Genomic DNA, 17,492 nt, shown 5'->3' with positions numbered 1-17,492 from the left:
CTCTGGTCTCTGAGGTCATACTTGGATCAGTGGCTCATTCCAGTGGCTGGCACAAAAGGTTGAGAAGAGCAATCTTGCACCAACAGTTTCAATGAAGTTCACAGTTTGTAGCACTGACCCCCCAAACTGATCATGGCCCCTGGTTCTGAGTTGAGTGTGAGGATTGAACCAGAGACTTCAAAGATTCTGTGACATAGTAGTCTGCAACTTCCTGAACTTAGGTCACAGGTTTTTTAAGGTCATTCACCATCCCATCCTGATTACGATAACAATAGGGAACCAGGAAGTGTCAGTTTAATATCCATAGAAATGCCACCTACAGGTGAGAGTATTAAAATCCTAGTGCTTAACTATCAAAGCATTGACAATTTAGTGCCAGAGTTTAAAACACTCCGAAGAACCTGTAGAGCCTAATATTATACTGTGTACAGAAATATAGTTAAAACCCAAAATTGATAACAATGAGATACTTGGGAAAATTTTAGGTGGATATCAAAATGATAGCCTAATGGTAAATAGGGGCGTATTTGTTGCAATAGACAAGAAACTCATATCCACCAAGATGGAAACTGAAATTGAATGTGAAACTACCTGGGCAAGACCCAGTACCACGGATGTACATAAAATTATAATAGGATTCTCCCATCAACCAACAGACTCACCATCAGACGTAACCAAAATCTTTAGAGAAAACTTAAGTTCACTAGTATAAAAATTCTCAAACCACATTGTCATCATTGGAGGTGACTTTAAATCATCCAACAATCAATCTGAAAATATACCATCTTTTAAGTGGAAGGTGTGACAAGATGGCCTGTGAAACATTACTGATTACCTCCTTTGGTAACCAACTTGAACAGATTGTCCAGAAGACCACTCATTATGGAAATATACTGGATCTGATACCAAAGACCTGACCTCTGAGTAAGGCCACACTGAAATTAGTATTAGTGACCATGAAACAGTTGTACCAATACCAAAGTAAAAATGGCAACTAAAATATGTAGAAGATTTACAAATTCAGCAAACCAGATAAAGAGACAATAGTGTTGCCCCTCAATAAGGAATTCAAAACATTCAGCTTTGGAGAGGAGTACGTAGAAGAATTGTAGCTCAGATTTATGAATACTTGACCATGCATAGGACTAGATAGGGAGATGCTGATGAAACTGAATTGGCAGACATGTCAAGACAGATGCACCCATGAAATCCTACTTACAAAGCTTCAAGAAATAGTGTTAAACAGTCATTCTTCTTGTGCTCCATACATGAATGGAGCTGGAAGAAGCCCTAATAACTGGAACAACAGTAAGTACTCTTTGTAATGTACTTCACAGTGATTTGCCGAGTACGGATGTATGAGGGAGAGTCAAATGAAAATCTTAAATATTTTTTAAAATATTATTTATTGTGCAGAAGCGGTACAAAGCTGTATCACTTTTCAACATAATCTCCCCCATGCTGAATGCAAGTCCTCCAGTGCTTTCAAAGTGCATAAATTCCTTTAGAAAAAAATTCTTTTGGTAGTCCGCGCAACCACTCATGCACCGCGTGGCGTACCTCTTCATCAGAACAGAACTTCTTTCCTCCCATTGCATCTTTGAGTGGTCTAAACATATGGAAATCACTTGGGGCAGGTCTGTGATTGCTGCAACTGTTGTACGGGCAGTGTAGGGCTTTGCATTCTTATGTTGCAAAAGGACACCTGTTGACAGCAATCCAGGTCGCTTTGATTTGATTGCTGGCTGCAGATGATTTTTTAGGAAATCTGTGTATGATTCACCGGTGACAGTGGTCCCTCTAGGCATGTAATGCTCCAAAATGATGCCTTTTTCGTCCAAAAAAAGAGGCGGGATAACCTCCCCTGCTGATGGTTCTGTTCAAAACTTCTTTGGTTTTGGTGATGAGAAACGGCGCCATTCCTTGCTCGCTCTCTTCTTTTCCTGTTGGTGGAGGTGAACCCAGGTTTCGTCCGCAGTAACGATTCTTGCAAGGAAGCCATCACCTTCTCGTTCAAAGCACGTCGTTCTCTCATTTCAGGAATCGACTGCCGCGGCACCCATCTTGCAGACAATTTGTGAAACTGGAGCACATCATGCACAATGCGGTGTGCTGACGCATGACTAATTTGTAAGCATGCTGCAATGTCATTCAATGTCACTTGGCGGTTTTCCTTCACTATGGCTTCAACTGCAGCAATGTTCTGTGGAGTCACAACTAGTTGTGTCTGACCTGGACGAGGAGCATCTTCCACTGATGTCACACCATTTGCGAACTTCCTACTCCATTCGTAGACTTGCTCCCATGACAAAAATGCATCACTGTACTGAACCTTCTTTCGTTGATGAGTTTCAATACGTTTCACACCTTCACTACACAAAAACCGAACAACAGAATGCTGTTCTTCACAAGCATCAACACGTCGTTCTCTCATTTCAGTGGTGCCATCTTTATACTGATACTGTGACGCGGTATGTGTGCATCTGCACTATGCTGCCTCCTACAGGCTGTTTGTAGCCCACTCATCAACTTTCAGGATAACGGCGTGAAATTTCGATTTGTTATTACAAATTTAAGGTTTTCATTTGACTCACCCTCGTAGATACAGATGAAAATCTTGATTCATTATCAGTTTCTATTCTTAAACAGAATCACTTTTAGATTCTTTTCCAAGCAATGGAAAATCTAGGATGGTACAACAATATTATGATAATGATAGATTCACCATACAGAGGAGTAGCAATCCATCATTTTCATAATATCAGTGTTGTATTTGCTATATTTAATGAACATCAAGAGAATTCAACTGGAAGCCATTACAATGATGCATATGCCTGAGTTTTTACATTACTGCATGGAGTGAAGTGTCAATACGTGTAAAGAATAAACATCTGAAGATGATTCAATACAAAAGCTGAAACTGGTAATGAAAAAGTTTTCCCGTGGCTTGTGATGAATTTTTTAGTATTTATCACACAATGCAGTGACTCAAGCCAAGCCAGGTCAACCCTAAAAATATGCATGATCATTGTTTCTGGATTCAGCAGACAGAGTCTCAGTTCTAGTCTGAATATATAGTCCTTGGAGGAACATTCTCTTCTTGTTAAATAAACTTAAAATAACCCAACATATCTTATGTAAGTACGTTACACTTTATCCCCGATCTATAAAATGGCATTCTTTGATGGCTTCTGCACAATGATAATAAACTCGTGTTGAGGGCAACTGTGCTTTGATTGGCATGGCACCATTATATTAAATTTGAATATCCTAGCAGCACTGCCATGTATGGTCAATGTGCGACATAGAGGGCACTGTTGTCATCACCTGATGTGGTCAGATAACAATGAGCCTGTGAGGAGTCTTTGGCGAGAAAGACACTGAACTGCAACCAGCAGACCAGCACATCAACAGTGGGTGTGACTGTGTTGGTGTGAGTGGCACTGACTGATTTGGAGCTGTGGTCTTTGATGTGTCCAAGATGTGGCCACAGAATATTGTTGAGACCCTTCTGTAGAAGTTACAAGTATTTTGGGTCAGTTATTTGAAGTAATCTGAGTGCCTCAATCATTTCTACTATGTCACCAGTTACATCTCAGCCCTAAGTAGTGGTTCCTGGCTTTAATATTCTGTTGGTGGTCTTGTTCAAGTCCTTTCTGATATTTATTATAAAGCTTGTAATTATGATGTTGCCTTAGCTGAACATTCGTCCACTCCCCTTCTTTCTTTTAACACAATGCTCCAAACATACTCAGCCTAAAGTTATTGCTCACCTTGCACTCATGTAAAGTGCGCAGTAATCAACTCTTGCAATGTGTGAGCAGGTCTAAATTCGTAACATACCTTAACATGAAATCCTTTAATACTTCCTCCAGCCATAATGATGTATTGCCTCAAACACCCCGTGACTAATGGTACAAGAGCTGATAGTCTGCTCATTGGCTAATCCATGAACACTACCATCTTCTTGAAATTCTATCAAACACCATAAAAATTTTTGTGCCCACATTACTGTATCAAGCCAAAACCTCCCCACTTCTGTCAATAATCCAAGGAGTGTGTGGGGTAACATCGCAAACAACTTAGGTTCAAGGGCATACTGAAACTATGTGCTGGACCCTTCTTCATGGGGAGGAGAGCTTCTGTGAAGTTTAGACAGTAGGAGATGAGGTACTGGTGGAACTAAAGCTGTGAGGAAGCATCATGAGTCACATTTGGGTAGCTCAGTTGGTAGAGCACTTGCCCACAAACGGTGAAGGTCCTGAGTTCAAGTCCCAGTCTGGCACACAGTTTTAATTCATCAGGAAGTTTCAAATCAGTGCACACTCCACTGCAGAATGAAAATTTTGCTATGGAAACTTAAACTTTAACGATTGTTGATCATGATGGAAGACTGACAATGAATTCCAGCTACCAGATACCAGTGATATGTCTCACTGCCAACAATATTTCAAATAAGGCATAGGGAAGATGCATTGGCAAAAAAGAGTGACTTTTTTTCATCTTTCTTTGTTTCGCAGTACAATAGAAACTCAGTACTGTGGAAGGGTGAATGACTTGCCAACAAAGGAAACACTAGATCCATAATCAAATACCTAGTATTAATGTTTTTTAATACTTTCTAAAAGAGAATATGGTAGGCTCCTTTTTAATACAGGCACACTTAAAAAGATATTTGAACAGTGTATCAGACTGGTCCCTTGCATTATGCCCTCACCACAGGCAGCAGTACTGCAGTCTTCACAGGGTTATAACCCCAGTTGTCTCCCCTAGTACCCCTTTCTTATCAGGCCTGTGGGCATAAATGTATTAGATATACAGTTTGTGCCCTATTTTCAGCCACATTTGACAGCTTTTTGTTGCCACTTGAAATTGGCTTCCGAGGTGAAAATTAATAGTGGTGAGGGAGCAACTAATCTTTATTTTTGACAAAAATCTACATCCTCAATGGAATCATACTTTTAATTTTTATGAAGTACACTTACTGCTAACAGATGACTAAAATAAAAGTACTTTTAATAAGTACCTTTCCCTGTAAATGTCTCCAAAAAGTTGTTTGGCTGCTGCAAGAATTGTGCTTGTCTTACCAGTACCTGGAGGTCCATAAAAAAGCAAATGTGGTAGATCTGAGCCACTGATGCATTTTCTAAGCACAGCAACTACTTCCCCTTGCTCTACAACATCATCCACTGTTCTTGGCCTGCTGCAGAAAGAAGAATCTTTACACTTTTCACTAAAATAAACAGGAAGTCTACAATAGTTTCATACATTTTCACATGACTCAAAAATGTGGAAGTGGGTACGACATCCGATCACTTCTTGAATGCTGAGGCAAAAAAAAGGCACCATGTGTATTTACACTAAGGGTCAGTCCATGTCAACTCAGCCAGTTTTAGCAATGGTCGCCACTAATCATCTCCAACTTTTTTAACTTTTACTGTAGCTGCAGGCACATCTCAAAGGAAGTTCTGTAAAGTTTTAACTTAATATGTGCTATACTTTCTGCAACAGGGCCATCAGCTTGGAAGCCAATCAGCCGATGGGCATATCATCATGAATAAATTGACGTGTTTGACAACTCTTTATAAGTTGACTACTGCAGTGAGAAACGTGCAAATTGGTTTCAGTATTAAGAAAAGGACAGCAATCAGCTGCAAAATAAGTCATTTACTGGAGAAGATCTTGACTTCAAATATTACACAGTCATCATCAGTGCTAAAGAAAATTTTTAAAAAATGTTAGGATAGGTGGAATCAACAAAAGATACAAAATATATCAAGTATCAAAGGTACAGGAATCCACAAGTAAGTACATGGTAGTAACATGCTAGTTGCAACAGGGGATGTAGATCCCAGTGTGTCAGAGAATAAACACTTATACATGATGTGGACATGCATGGGACTGATAGAACTGTTGCCTTTGCTTACATCATCACAAGCAACATGTACATACATCAAGAGCCTGTGGTGCCCTCTATTGGAGCATATATTGATTTTTTAAAAAAATAAAACCATAGCAGGTAAGTGGATCTTAACAGAAGTGTATGTATAGGGTTTACAAATTCACAGAAAATATATGATCCATAAAAACAAACAGCCATTTTACATGTGAGCAAGGACAGGAGGACATGTAGCATGCTCTCAATTGGTTTACAACAAATATGCGGTGCATTTCATTTTAAAACTAATGGATTAGAATCCATTTGCAAAATTTCACACAGTAATAGTTTTAAAATATGTGAAGATGCTTCACACCATTTAAAACTCAGGAATGTATACAGTCAGGTAAGATAACATGAAGCTGTGCCATACGGGACTTGGGGTGTCCTCTCTGGTCTTGCAATACAGTGTGGTACTAATAAAAGAATCATTGTGTAACAAAACAAATACTGGGTGCGCAATTTACAACCACATCATAAAAAATATATTTAACTTACTATGTAACAGAAGGTATGCACACAAATAGTGAGTAAAATCTGACATATATAAAATACTAAGGTACATGAAGCAGCATCATAAAAGTCTTAAGCAGCCCTTGTGGTCTTAGCTGCGAATAAAATGTATTCAGAGCAAAATTAATGATACAGTCAAATCTTTGAATAAATATACGTTATACCCTATCATATTCACGCCTCTAATATAGAGTCCACATGGGACAAAATATTTTTTATAAAATAATGTATGTAAAACAAAATTCTATGTATACTCCATCAGAGGGCGCCAAAGGCCCTTCACGATTTATGTTCATGGCATTTGCGTTGATGTAAACAAAGGCTGCAGTTCTCTGTCAGTCACATGCATGCCTACCTCATGTATTGGTGTTTTTATTCCGACACATTGGGAGTCACGTCACCTGTTGGCAACTGGTATATTGTTGCTATGAGCTTACTTATAGATTCCTGCACCTGTGTTATTTGATATATTTTGTACTGTCTTTGTATTTTTTAGTACCGATGACTATGTAATAATCAAAATTTAGAATGCTCCAATAACTGAAGGATATTGCGACCTATTGCTGTCCCCTTCTTAATGTTGAATTTCTCAACAGTAGTTGTGTACACAGGGATCTAATGAATTCCAATTCAGCTACAAACTGGTGTCTTACTCAGCCTTTGGTGTAAAGTTCCAATATAACATGGACAAAACCAGTGAGACAGCACATTTTCCACAACTGCTATTCAAATTGTGGAAAAAAAAAGAAAACAGAGGAAAAAAAATTCTTACGCAGGTGCGCCGCCCCCCCCCCCCTCTCCCCCCCCCCCCCAATTTCAACCATTTGTACCAAGTTCAGCATGAAACATTTTTATGTAACAATTATTTTTCACTGAAAAAGGTGTGATACACGACATGATAAATATGAACCCTCATGCTTGTTTAGTTATTGCGATATTTGGACCTAGATTGGGCTTCTTAAATTTAATCATCATTTTTGACCAATGTTCAGGGTCAAACATCTCAAAATGGTTTTTAACTAGTTCCATTAAAAAGAGCAGATTTTTATTCCCTAGATGTTTGTTGGTATGATTGCTTAAGGAATAATTTTTAGTTTCAAAGGCAAGCAACTATGGTGCAGTAAATGCGAATTTTATGTTAATGGATGCATGACTCAGTTTATTTTTAAGGCCATATAAAGAGGAAACTTGCATTGGTCCATGGTAGCTTAGCACCTATAAATTTAGAAAAAAATTGTAGTAGCTCTGCTACTACTGGTTTTAAACAAATTGTCGTAACCCTTTGCTAAGGATCCATGCCTGATAGGCTTGCAAGAATAGCCATGAGGTGTCTCTTTGTAAAGGTTTCCACACCTGAACTGGGTTGTACTGCCAGATTCCCAAGCCTGTTACACAGTTTCCAATCAGATTCCCAAGAATAACTGCGTGCCTGCTAGGTTCTCAAGCCTGAGCTGCTCTGACTGGACCTGAATTTTTTTACAATACTGGATAAAGATTGCTCACACAACTTGTATTGGTGCCCTGTCAATGTTCTGGATGGAGCAGGAATGATGGTGATAATACACTGCTCTGGAATCCAGCAGGCTAATAGCATTTCCTATTTGGCCAACAGAATTAATGTGCACGATCCTCGGGATACATGAAGTCTATAAGTACATCAATTTATTCAAATGATACATGGTAAAAATTCCCAATTCACCACTTACTGACATAAATACAGGAAATGTATTGTCCTGGTTGTAAATTCAAAATCTTTTCTCCAAAGCAGGTTGTGATGGACTGGTCAATGTTTGCTATATATCACTTGAAACTTTGTTAATATGAATGCATTTTTCATCATTTCATACAAACTGGTAATCATCTCTTGTTCTAGAAATGATATGGCCATTTTCAAACCTTTCTTCTTGAATCAATCTTGCAGTATCAACTTTAGCCTTTTCGATGAAGAAGCTGATTCTATGCAAATTCTAATTACAAAACATGAACAAGTCAAACCAGGTCAAAATTAGGCTTTTCTCAGGTAGCAGAAGACCTGCATGAGCTCAAAGTCATTTTGGTGTTCTACCAATTCCATCACACAGTGACTTATCACGGTTTGTCAAGAAGTTCCATTCAACCTTTAATTCCAAAATCATTTTCATGATTACATAAGGTGATGAAGTTGCTGAAATTTTTGTACTCGGTAGCAGAACTCCCAATGAAATAACAGAAGTAGCTGATTTCCTGAACTGTATTCTTCAAGTGCTCACTCAATCTTGTCAAATAAATATGCACAGCAACAAGGGCATGCCTAACAAAATTACTGATTCTGCAAATATTGGATATCTTTGGTAACTCTGTAATAAACCACGAATGGCTGTGAAGTGGCCTGGCTATTTTCCCAGTGGAGGACTGCATAACATATTGCATCACAAATAAATAATTTTATGCATTTAAAAAAAAAAACAATAATTACTCACACCTACCAGGCTGTGGCTAAACAATATCCCCATAATGTTGTTTTCTAGGAGCACTAGTCCTCCAAATTTCTCAAGAGACCTTTCATGATGTTTGGCAGGTAGGAGATGAGGTGTTGGCAGACATACAGCCGTGAGGACAGGCCACGAGTCGTGCTTGGGAAGCTCAGTTGCCACAGCACTTGTCCGCAAAAAGCAAAGGTCCTGACTGAGTCTCAGTCTGGCACACAGTTTCAAATTGAGAGTGTCTCAGTCTGGCACACAGTTTCAAACTGAGAGAGAGCTTCAGTTTCTTCAATTTTCAAATTGTCTCTGATCATGTTCTAATGATGGCTTTATTGCTTCATGATGTAGTGATGTAGAATGAATTTCTTTTTAGGGTCATATAAACTGGAATTTAAACAAATTCCAGTTCAAAACTTTATATAGTCTTAAAAATAAATTGGTTCTCATCCATCCATAAACATCAAATACACGTTTACTGTGATGAAGTTGCTGAAAAAAAAGATGTTAACAAGCACTTTAGAGAAAAAAAAATTGTTCTTTCTTATGGAACTAGTTGCAAAGAAATTGATTGGGCATAATTTTGATATATTTTACACCAAGCATTTGTCAAATTTGATGTTTAAATTTATGACACCCAAGCTAGCCCATATATCACAATAACAACATTTTACAATTAATATTCATTATGTGGTCTAACATCAACTTTCTCAATAAACAAATCAAATATCATGACAAAAATGTTTTAGGCAGAGATATCAAATGGTCGACCCCGAGGTGAAATGCATGTAGTAATCCCCCCCCCCCCCATTTTAACAGCAACTGTGGAATATGTGCTACCTCATTGACCTGATCCACATTATATTCGTACTTTTAACAAAATTAGATATGTTCAGATCAACCTCTGGTTGACTTGATATGACCCATAATACAAAATTTAAGACAAGAATACAGAAACAGTGTTTACAAGGTGTTAACCAAAAAACGGGGTGATATTTAATGGTTTCCTGATAAAATGTTGAACAGATAGTATAAACAGAGAAAAACTATTTTGCAAGACAACAGCTCAATAAAACTGCCTCTTGGAACATGCAAACATGAAATTTACATAAAATGCTACTTTCGCACACTAGGACTAATATTTATCTGTAGTTCGCGTTATGTAGAAACTACGGATTTAAACATTTCAAATCTCTCAATATTTAGTCACTGAAATATTCAAACATATAAGTATTTGTTTACATTAATTTAACAAAAAGTGTAAGCACATAAATTCAAATTTCTTATAAAACTAACATTAGAGACATATTCTGTCTGTACAGGACTTTCTGTTTTCCCAGATGAAGTATATGCTTATATAACTCTCCTTTTTTAAAAATGGGACATGCTGTCTTTTCTGAAGTTCTTTCAAAATACTCAGTACAATAATGATAATGTGAAAAACATCTAAACATTTTTCAGGAGCATTAGAACTATACTGTCTGGATCCTGACAAGTTTATACATTATTTGCTGTTCCTTACTTGTCAACTTTCACACTTTGAGCATTTATATTCGAAAAGGCTTGTGATCCAGGAAACACGTCTCTTCTAATCATTTTATTGATATCAAGGGTGAACACTTATGGTTCATTCAGTATTTCAATTTTCGAGCATCACTTTATAGAACTCAAGAAAATTTGACCATTTTATTTAGTTTCTATTGGGAAGTCAGTTGTTATGTTAATGCCGCGGTCATATGCCTCCTAGAGTGGCGTCTGCTCCTCGGCAGCTTCAGCAGACTCACATGGAGTAGATGGCCTGATCATTAGAACAGTGGTCGGGCCCAATCATCAGTAAATAAACATCTCTACGAGGTTGACTGTTTTATCGTATTAAAAAATAAACAACAAACTGCGGATCTCAATTAATGGGCGTAATTGATAGACGGAATGGTTTACTTTAGTTCACAAACAGTAAATGCACTGAGTTACAATATCCACACAGAAACTTACTACTTCTCAACCCAAGGTGTATGTTCCGCCTTCTTCGCACTATGTGAAGAACTCAGTTTGGCATCCTTGCTCGTAGATCCAGCCTGGCCCAACTTCCCAGTTTTTAAAAACGACTGCATAGTTCGTGTTCACGCTAATTACAATGGCTTTCCAAATCCGAAAACAATAAATTAAACCACATTCGAACACTGCATCTACTACACACCAAAAGCCGAAAACTCCCGCCAACTCGCAGTTGTAAACAATTAAATGACATCTTTGCGTTACATGAACAATACAGATGCTGCGGCATAGAGGTGAGCAAGAAATCGTGTATCTGTTACAAATCACAGTGATTGAGAAGTCACAGGTATCACAATAGGTTCGTTTAAGCAGCTGCCAGATTGCTACTTTAAAGCGCTAAAAAAACAGGCTTTAATGCGCACGCGAAGCTACGGTAACAGAAATCCGTCTTTGGTCTTTGTACTGCTTCAACGCTTCTCGTCCCATTTCTAGTTAGATTCCGCGCAAAGTGGTGGATAAACATCCAACTTGCTTACCTTACTATTAACAATGAAGTGTAAACGTGAAATAGCCGAACGCGGGACCTGCAGTAGCTTCGAAACGACTGAAAAACGCGCCACAAACAAAACACGAGTCACTCTAATTCAGACAGCTTGGCAGCACCAAAAATATTTTTCCAGGTATATTCCTGCTGCTTGCTCTCACTGCTTATGTACCAATCAGCTACACTCCAAGTAGCCAGAAGCGGGAAGAGGCGTTACTTACACGCGATTTCAGCTCTGCGCATGCGCGTCAAGCTATCTGGCAGCTGCTTAAACAAACTTATAATAACACTTTACAGAATCTGGCTGGGGTTTCAGTCACAACTAGGAGTTGCAAGTAACATTTAACATTCCCGCTGTGTGCCATCTGTTGGCCAAATTTCGTACTTCTTCCTGTGAACCTTGAGTCATGCTACCGAGACTAGCTGCGATTTCAGTGGCAAGTCCAAGTGGCGACTAAAAAGCGCAGTTAAAATTCAACGCCGTGTGCCACCTCATGGCCTAAATTAGTACTACTGTTGTTCTTTGAGACGCGCTGTCGAGTATAACTGCGATTTCTGGGACAAGTCGCAACTAAAACTCGCAAGTAATAACTAAAAAGCGCAGTTAAATATTAGATGCCGTATGCACTTTGTTCATGTAGAGGGTTGGATCCCCTCCTTCGAAAGCGTCAGATTGCAAAGCCTGGGCTACTCTCAGGGTGGAATCTCCGTCTTCGAAGATTGTGTCTGTCTGTCCGCCCGCCCGCCGCCCGCCGCTTGCTGCTGTAGCTGTTCGTCCGTCCGCCTGCTTGGTCGCTGTCCATCGACGTCGTCGCCGCCGCCGCCGCCGCCGCCGCCGCCGCCGCCGCCGCCGCCGCCGCCTGCTGCCCGTCCGTCTGTCCGTCGCCGTTCGTTTGCAATGAGTGCTCCCACCTCCACTGTCATCTACACCTCCCCTCCCCCTCTCCCACAGTCACTTCCTGGAGTGCCGCCCCTGGCCTCCCTCCTTACGCCTCCCCTCCCCTTCCCACACTTACCCATCCCCCTATCTCCTCCCCTGCTGTATACCCACACCTCTACACCCTTCCTCCAGCCTCCACACCCTCAACAGCTCCAACTACTACCCCCGCCCTCACGTACGCTTCTGTTGCCGCCTCTGCTGCCGCCCCTCAGGTGATCGGCTTCCCCTCTCTCACCCACTCCGTCACTTTGTCATCTGCATCTCCCGCACGCATATCACGTCGCGCCGAGCCACTATCGCCGCCACTGAACCGGCTGCTTCTCCCGGCGCCACCACTACGCCACAGGGATCTGCCACCCGCCACCTCCCTCTCCTCCCCGTCCCTCTCCCCTCCTCCCTGCCTCCAGTCTCCAAAAAACCCCGAAAGCGCGTCATTACCGACTCTGCTCCCGCCACTTCCCACAAAAAGTCAACACCACCTCCCCCTCCCCCTGCCGTCTCCATGGACACCACCCCTCCTCCTGCCACCCATACCTCATCCCCCACCCTCTACACCTTTGTCCTGTCAACTCCCGATCCTAAGTTCCTCGACGCTCGTACCCTCACCATGGAGATACGGAAGTACTTACCTGGTGCTCCCATTTCCCAACTCATTCCCTGCAGGGACTCAGTCCTTATCGAGTCCCTGTCCCCATCCTTTCACACAGACCTCCTGCGAAAACTCCCACGAGTTATGTTTGGCCCCCACGCCTCTCTGACACCCTTCCTTTCCGCTTCCACTCCTCGTCAGCCCCAGCCTCCCCGTCGCCCCCCCCCCCCCCCCACCTACACCACTGTGATCACCGAGCTCAGCCCGGTGATCACAGAGGATGAAGTGTTGGCAGAACTGAACTCCCACTCGGACTTGGAAAACCGCTCTGCCCGCCGTATCCACAATGCCTCTGGTCCCACCTACCTCATGCGGGTGTTCTCTGAGTCCGCCCCATCCATTGACCATCTCCTCACCCAGGGTGCCCTGATATACCACCGTCGCCACCCTGTCGAATCCTCCAAATCCCCTCCCCAATCCTACCATTGCCAGCGGTGCCTGATGTACAATGGCCACCTGACTCCCAACTGCAAAAACCCCCCCACCTGTCCCCATTGCAAGGCCTCCCACTTTCTTAAGAACTGCCCCAACCTCGCTGCTCCTCCTTCCTGTAATACCTGCAATGGCCCCCATCCCACATACTCCCACAAGTGTAAAGCTAAACCCCCTCCAGCCACCCCTGAGCTTATAGTCGCAGTTCGTCCCATCGATCCCCCTGTCCATCCCAACAATTCCCTCCGTCCACCCCCCACGGCCGAGGACATCAACCGGTTCCTTACTGTTGTACTCCAAAACATTCATCCTTTTCAGCGCCCCCACACCTTCCAACAAATCTCCCTTGCCACTCGCTCCGTTTTCCACCTGAACACCTTCGCCACCTACTCCCACAACCAAGCCCACTTCACCTTCACCCGCCTCGACACCCTAGTTTAAATCTCTTCCCTTCCCTCTCTTCCCCCTCTCCTTCCCGCCATGGCGTGGCATGACTATCGCATCCTCTTCCAGAACATTCGCTCCTTCCGCTCCAACAAATACCTCCTCATGCACACCCTCTCCCACCACCAGGTCGACACCTTCCTCTTGAACGAAACCTTTCTCCAGCCCCACCATTCTATCCGGACCTCTCCCTATATCCTCCACCGCACTGACGCCCCTGGTCTTCGTGCGCAGGGTGGAGTCGCGATTGGCCACCTTAAGCACATCCCCATCCGGCCACAACCTCTCCTCAATGACCCCACTGAACACGTTATCCTTAGCGTCTTCTTCCCCTCCCTCACCATTACCTGTGCCACCATCTATGTCCGCTCCACTGCTCCTCTTCCTTATGACTTCATCTCGCACATTGACCACACCTTCTCCATCTATGTGATTGCCGCCGACCTCAACATCCATAGCCACACTAATGCTGCCCTTCGGCGGTGGCACCAGTTCCTCTCCACAATCCAAGGTGACCTTGTTCCCCTTCCCCAGCACACCCGATCCGTAAGTGACACCACCCCCAATGTTGTCACTGCCTCTGCCAACCTCCTTGGGCATATCACTGTCGCCGTCCTTGACCCCACAGGTAGCGATCACCTCCCTGTCCTTCTCACCATAACGTCTGCTCACCACCCCCCTCTGGCTCCGCACCCTGCACCCCCTCCCAAGGTCGTCCATGACTATCACCGTGCCAACTGGGATGCCTATCGGGACTCCATCTCCACCCAGGTCGAAAGCCACCCTCTTACCTATCGCCATCCTGACGACATCATCCACGCCTCGTCCTTCCTTCAGAAGGTAATTACTGACGCCGTGGAGGCCCATGTTCCTACTAAAACCATCCACCCATACCGTCCCACTCTCCCTCCGCAGGCTGTCCTCCTCCTCCGTGAATCCCGCGACCTCTATCGCTCCTTCCTGCGCACTCGTGACCAGGATACACTTCAACGCCACCGCCAAATACAGCGACATGTACGGAACCTTATTACAGCAACGAAACGCCGAGACTGGCGCCAGACCTGCACACGACTCAACGCCACTCTCCCTATCAACTCCTCCAAGTACTGGTCTGCCTTCCATCGCCTTACTGGTTCCCTTTCCGCTCCCCACTACCCCCTTCTCCATAACGATGGCCCCCTTCCTGACAACCTCAGTAAGGCCAACCACTTCGCTTCCCACCTTTCCAACGTCTTCTCCATCCCCAATGATCCCCACTTTGATTATTCTCTTTTCCCCACCGTCATGGAACGTGCCGATACCTCGGTCGCTCCACTTGCTCCTAGTCTCCAGTACTTGGGGCAGTTGCCTCCCTCCAACATAAACACTCCCATCACAGCACAAGACATTAAACTTATCCTCCGGTCCAAACGCAACACGGCCCCTGGTCACGACTGTGTCACCTACTGTCACCTTCGAGAAAGCCCCTATTCCTTCCTGACTGTCCTCGCCCATCTCTATAATGTCATCCTCTCTACTGGCTTCCACCCTGACCTGTGGAAGACCTCCCACGTCCTCTTATTCCTCAAACCCAACAAACCCCTTCTACCACCTCTTCCTATCGTCCCATCTGCCTCACCTCTGTCTTCAGTAAGGTCCTTGAATCCATCCTCTCCCACCGTATCCATCAGCACCTTGCTCAACACCACCTCCTCCCCCTTACCCAGTGTGGCTTCCGACCATCCTTCTCTGCTGAAGACCAACTCCTCAACCGTGTTCACCTTCTGTCCCTCCAGCTCAACTCCCGTCGCTCCGCCATTTTTGTTTCCCTTGACCTCCAAAATGCCTATGACTGTGTATGGCATCCTGGTCTCCTCTTTAAACTCCAAACCTACGCCCTGCCTATCAATTTTGTCCATCTGGTCGCTTCCTTCCTCTCGCACCGTCCTTCCTATGTCACCCTCCACAACACCAACTCCCGTATCTTTTATCCCACGGCTGGCGTCCCCCAGGGTTCTGTCCTCTCCCCTCTCCTTTATCTCTTGTATACAGCTGATATGCCCAAGCCACCCCCACCAGTCCACCTTCTCCAGTATGCTGATGAAACTGCCTTCCTGGCTCTCTATCCTACCCTTCAACGGTCTCAACGTACCCTCCAAACCCACCTTAACCAGTTCACCACTTGGTGTAACCAGTGGTTCCTCCGTCTCAACCCCTCCAAAACCCAGGCAATCATCATAGGCCGCACCACTCGCTCCTTTCGCCTCCATGATTTTTACCTCACCCTTTATGGTCGTCCCATCCAGCTCACCCCCACCCGGAAATACCTTGGCCTCACCCTCGACCGACACCTCACCTGGACCCCTTATCTCCAGACCGTCCAGCAGAAAGCCCATTCCCGCTTCCGCTTTCTGAAACTCCTGTCTGGCTGGACATGGGGATTGCATCCTTCTACCATCCTCCACACCTACAAATCCCTCATCCGTCCTATCCTCTGTTATGCCAGCGTTGCCTGGATCTCCGCCCCCACCCGCTTTTACAAGGCCCTCCAAATCCTTGAACGCCATGCGCTCCACCTTGCCTTCTGTATCCGCCTTCCTTCCCCACACAGCTCCTGTATGAACTGATCCCCTTCCCCCACCTCCTCCTGTTCCTCCAACATCTCCGCATCCTTTACACTGTCCGCTGGCTTGATCCCCCCCACCCTCTGGTTTCCTCCTTCCTCTCCACCCCCCGCCCGTTGCCGCGCCTCTATCGCTGTATCCCTCCCTCTCTCCACCTGCACACCCTCCATCTCCTTCATCATGGCAATTTCCAACGCCTCCCCCTCTCGGATGACGAACTTCGCCATGACATCTACCCTTCCTTCAAACTATAACTTGACCTTGTTCCCCCCCCCCCCCCGCCAGGGCCCCCTTTTTTCCTCTACCCTCCTTCTCCCAGAGCGGATTTTCCTCCTTCCTCCCCCCCTCCCTGAGACCCTGCACCCCATACTTGCCTCTTTCCTTCCCACATCCCTCCCTACCTGGCCCTCTTCAACACGCCTCCCGCTCATCTCCCCCATCTCTTCCCCTCCCTCCCTTCTTCCGGTCTCCCTCATCTCCTTGCGCCTGGAAGATCCTCTGTTTTGATCATCGTCAGTGTGCCACATCAGTGTTGTGTTTAGTGCTGTTTCTCCTGTGCGTCAAGAGGTGTGATTTTAATGGTGTACTGCCTTGAGGTTCACCTTCAGTGTTTGTTATGTGCTACACCATCCGTCGATACCTTTTATGCTCCAGTCATACTGTGCCTTGTGTTCTTTTGATTGTCGCAGTGTGTGGCTTTTTGTGTGTGCTACTTTTAAAGTTTTAACAGATTTTTATCTCCATTTTACGGTCACCCCGTTTTTTTGTCTATTGCCTTCCATGATGTTCCCCCTTTTTTTATCTATGTTCACCATATTCTCTCCTTTGTTATTTTTAAATGTCTTCTATTGTTTGTTCTATGTCTTTCAGCTGAAGAGCAGCGCATATGCTGCTGCCAGCCTGCCCCGATGGGGAATTGAAATACAATAAAGGGAAAAAAAGCACTTTGTTGAACTACGTCCGTAATTCGTTCTA

General features: G+C 44.0%; 1 protein-coding gene across 1 annotated transcript in view; it reads right to left on the bottom strand.

The window, feature by feature from the left end:
- The window catches only part of LOC126457130 (replication factor C subunit 4), a 61,003-nt gene extending 49,819 nt beyond the window's left edge, over positions 1–11,184 (bottom strand). Inside the window, exons 1-2 of the mRNA XM_050093194.1 lie at positions 10,903–11,184; positions 5,027–5,203 (exon numbers count right to left, since the gene is read on the bottom strand). Coding sequence (XP_049949151.1) covers positions 5,027–5,203; positions 10,903–11,021 — 296 coding nt within the window. The 5' untranslated portion in view covers positions 11,022–11,184. The remainder of the gene's footprint in view (positions 1–5,026; positions 5,204–10,902) is intronic.
- Positions 11,185–17,492: the final 6,308 nt, after the last annotated feature.

This window comes from Schistocerca serialis, chromosome 2, assembly GCF_023864345.2.
Source record: "Schistocerca serialis cubense isolate TAMUIC-IGC-003099 chromosome 2, iqSchSeri2.2, whole genome shotgun sequence".
In the NCBI taxonomy this organism is placed as follows: Eukaryota; Metazoa; Arthropoda; class Insecta; order Orthoptera; family Acrididae; genus Schistocerca; species Schistocerca serialis.
This window is presented reverse-complemented; position numbering and strand designations above follow the sequence as displayed.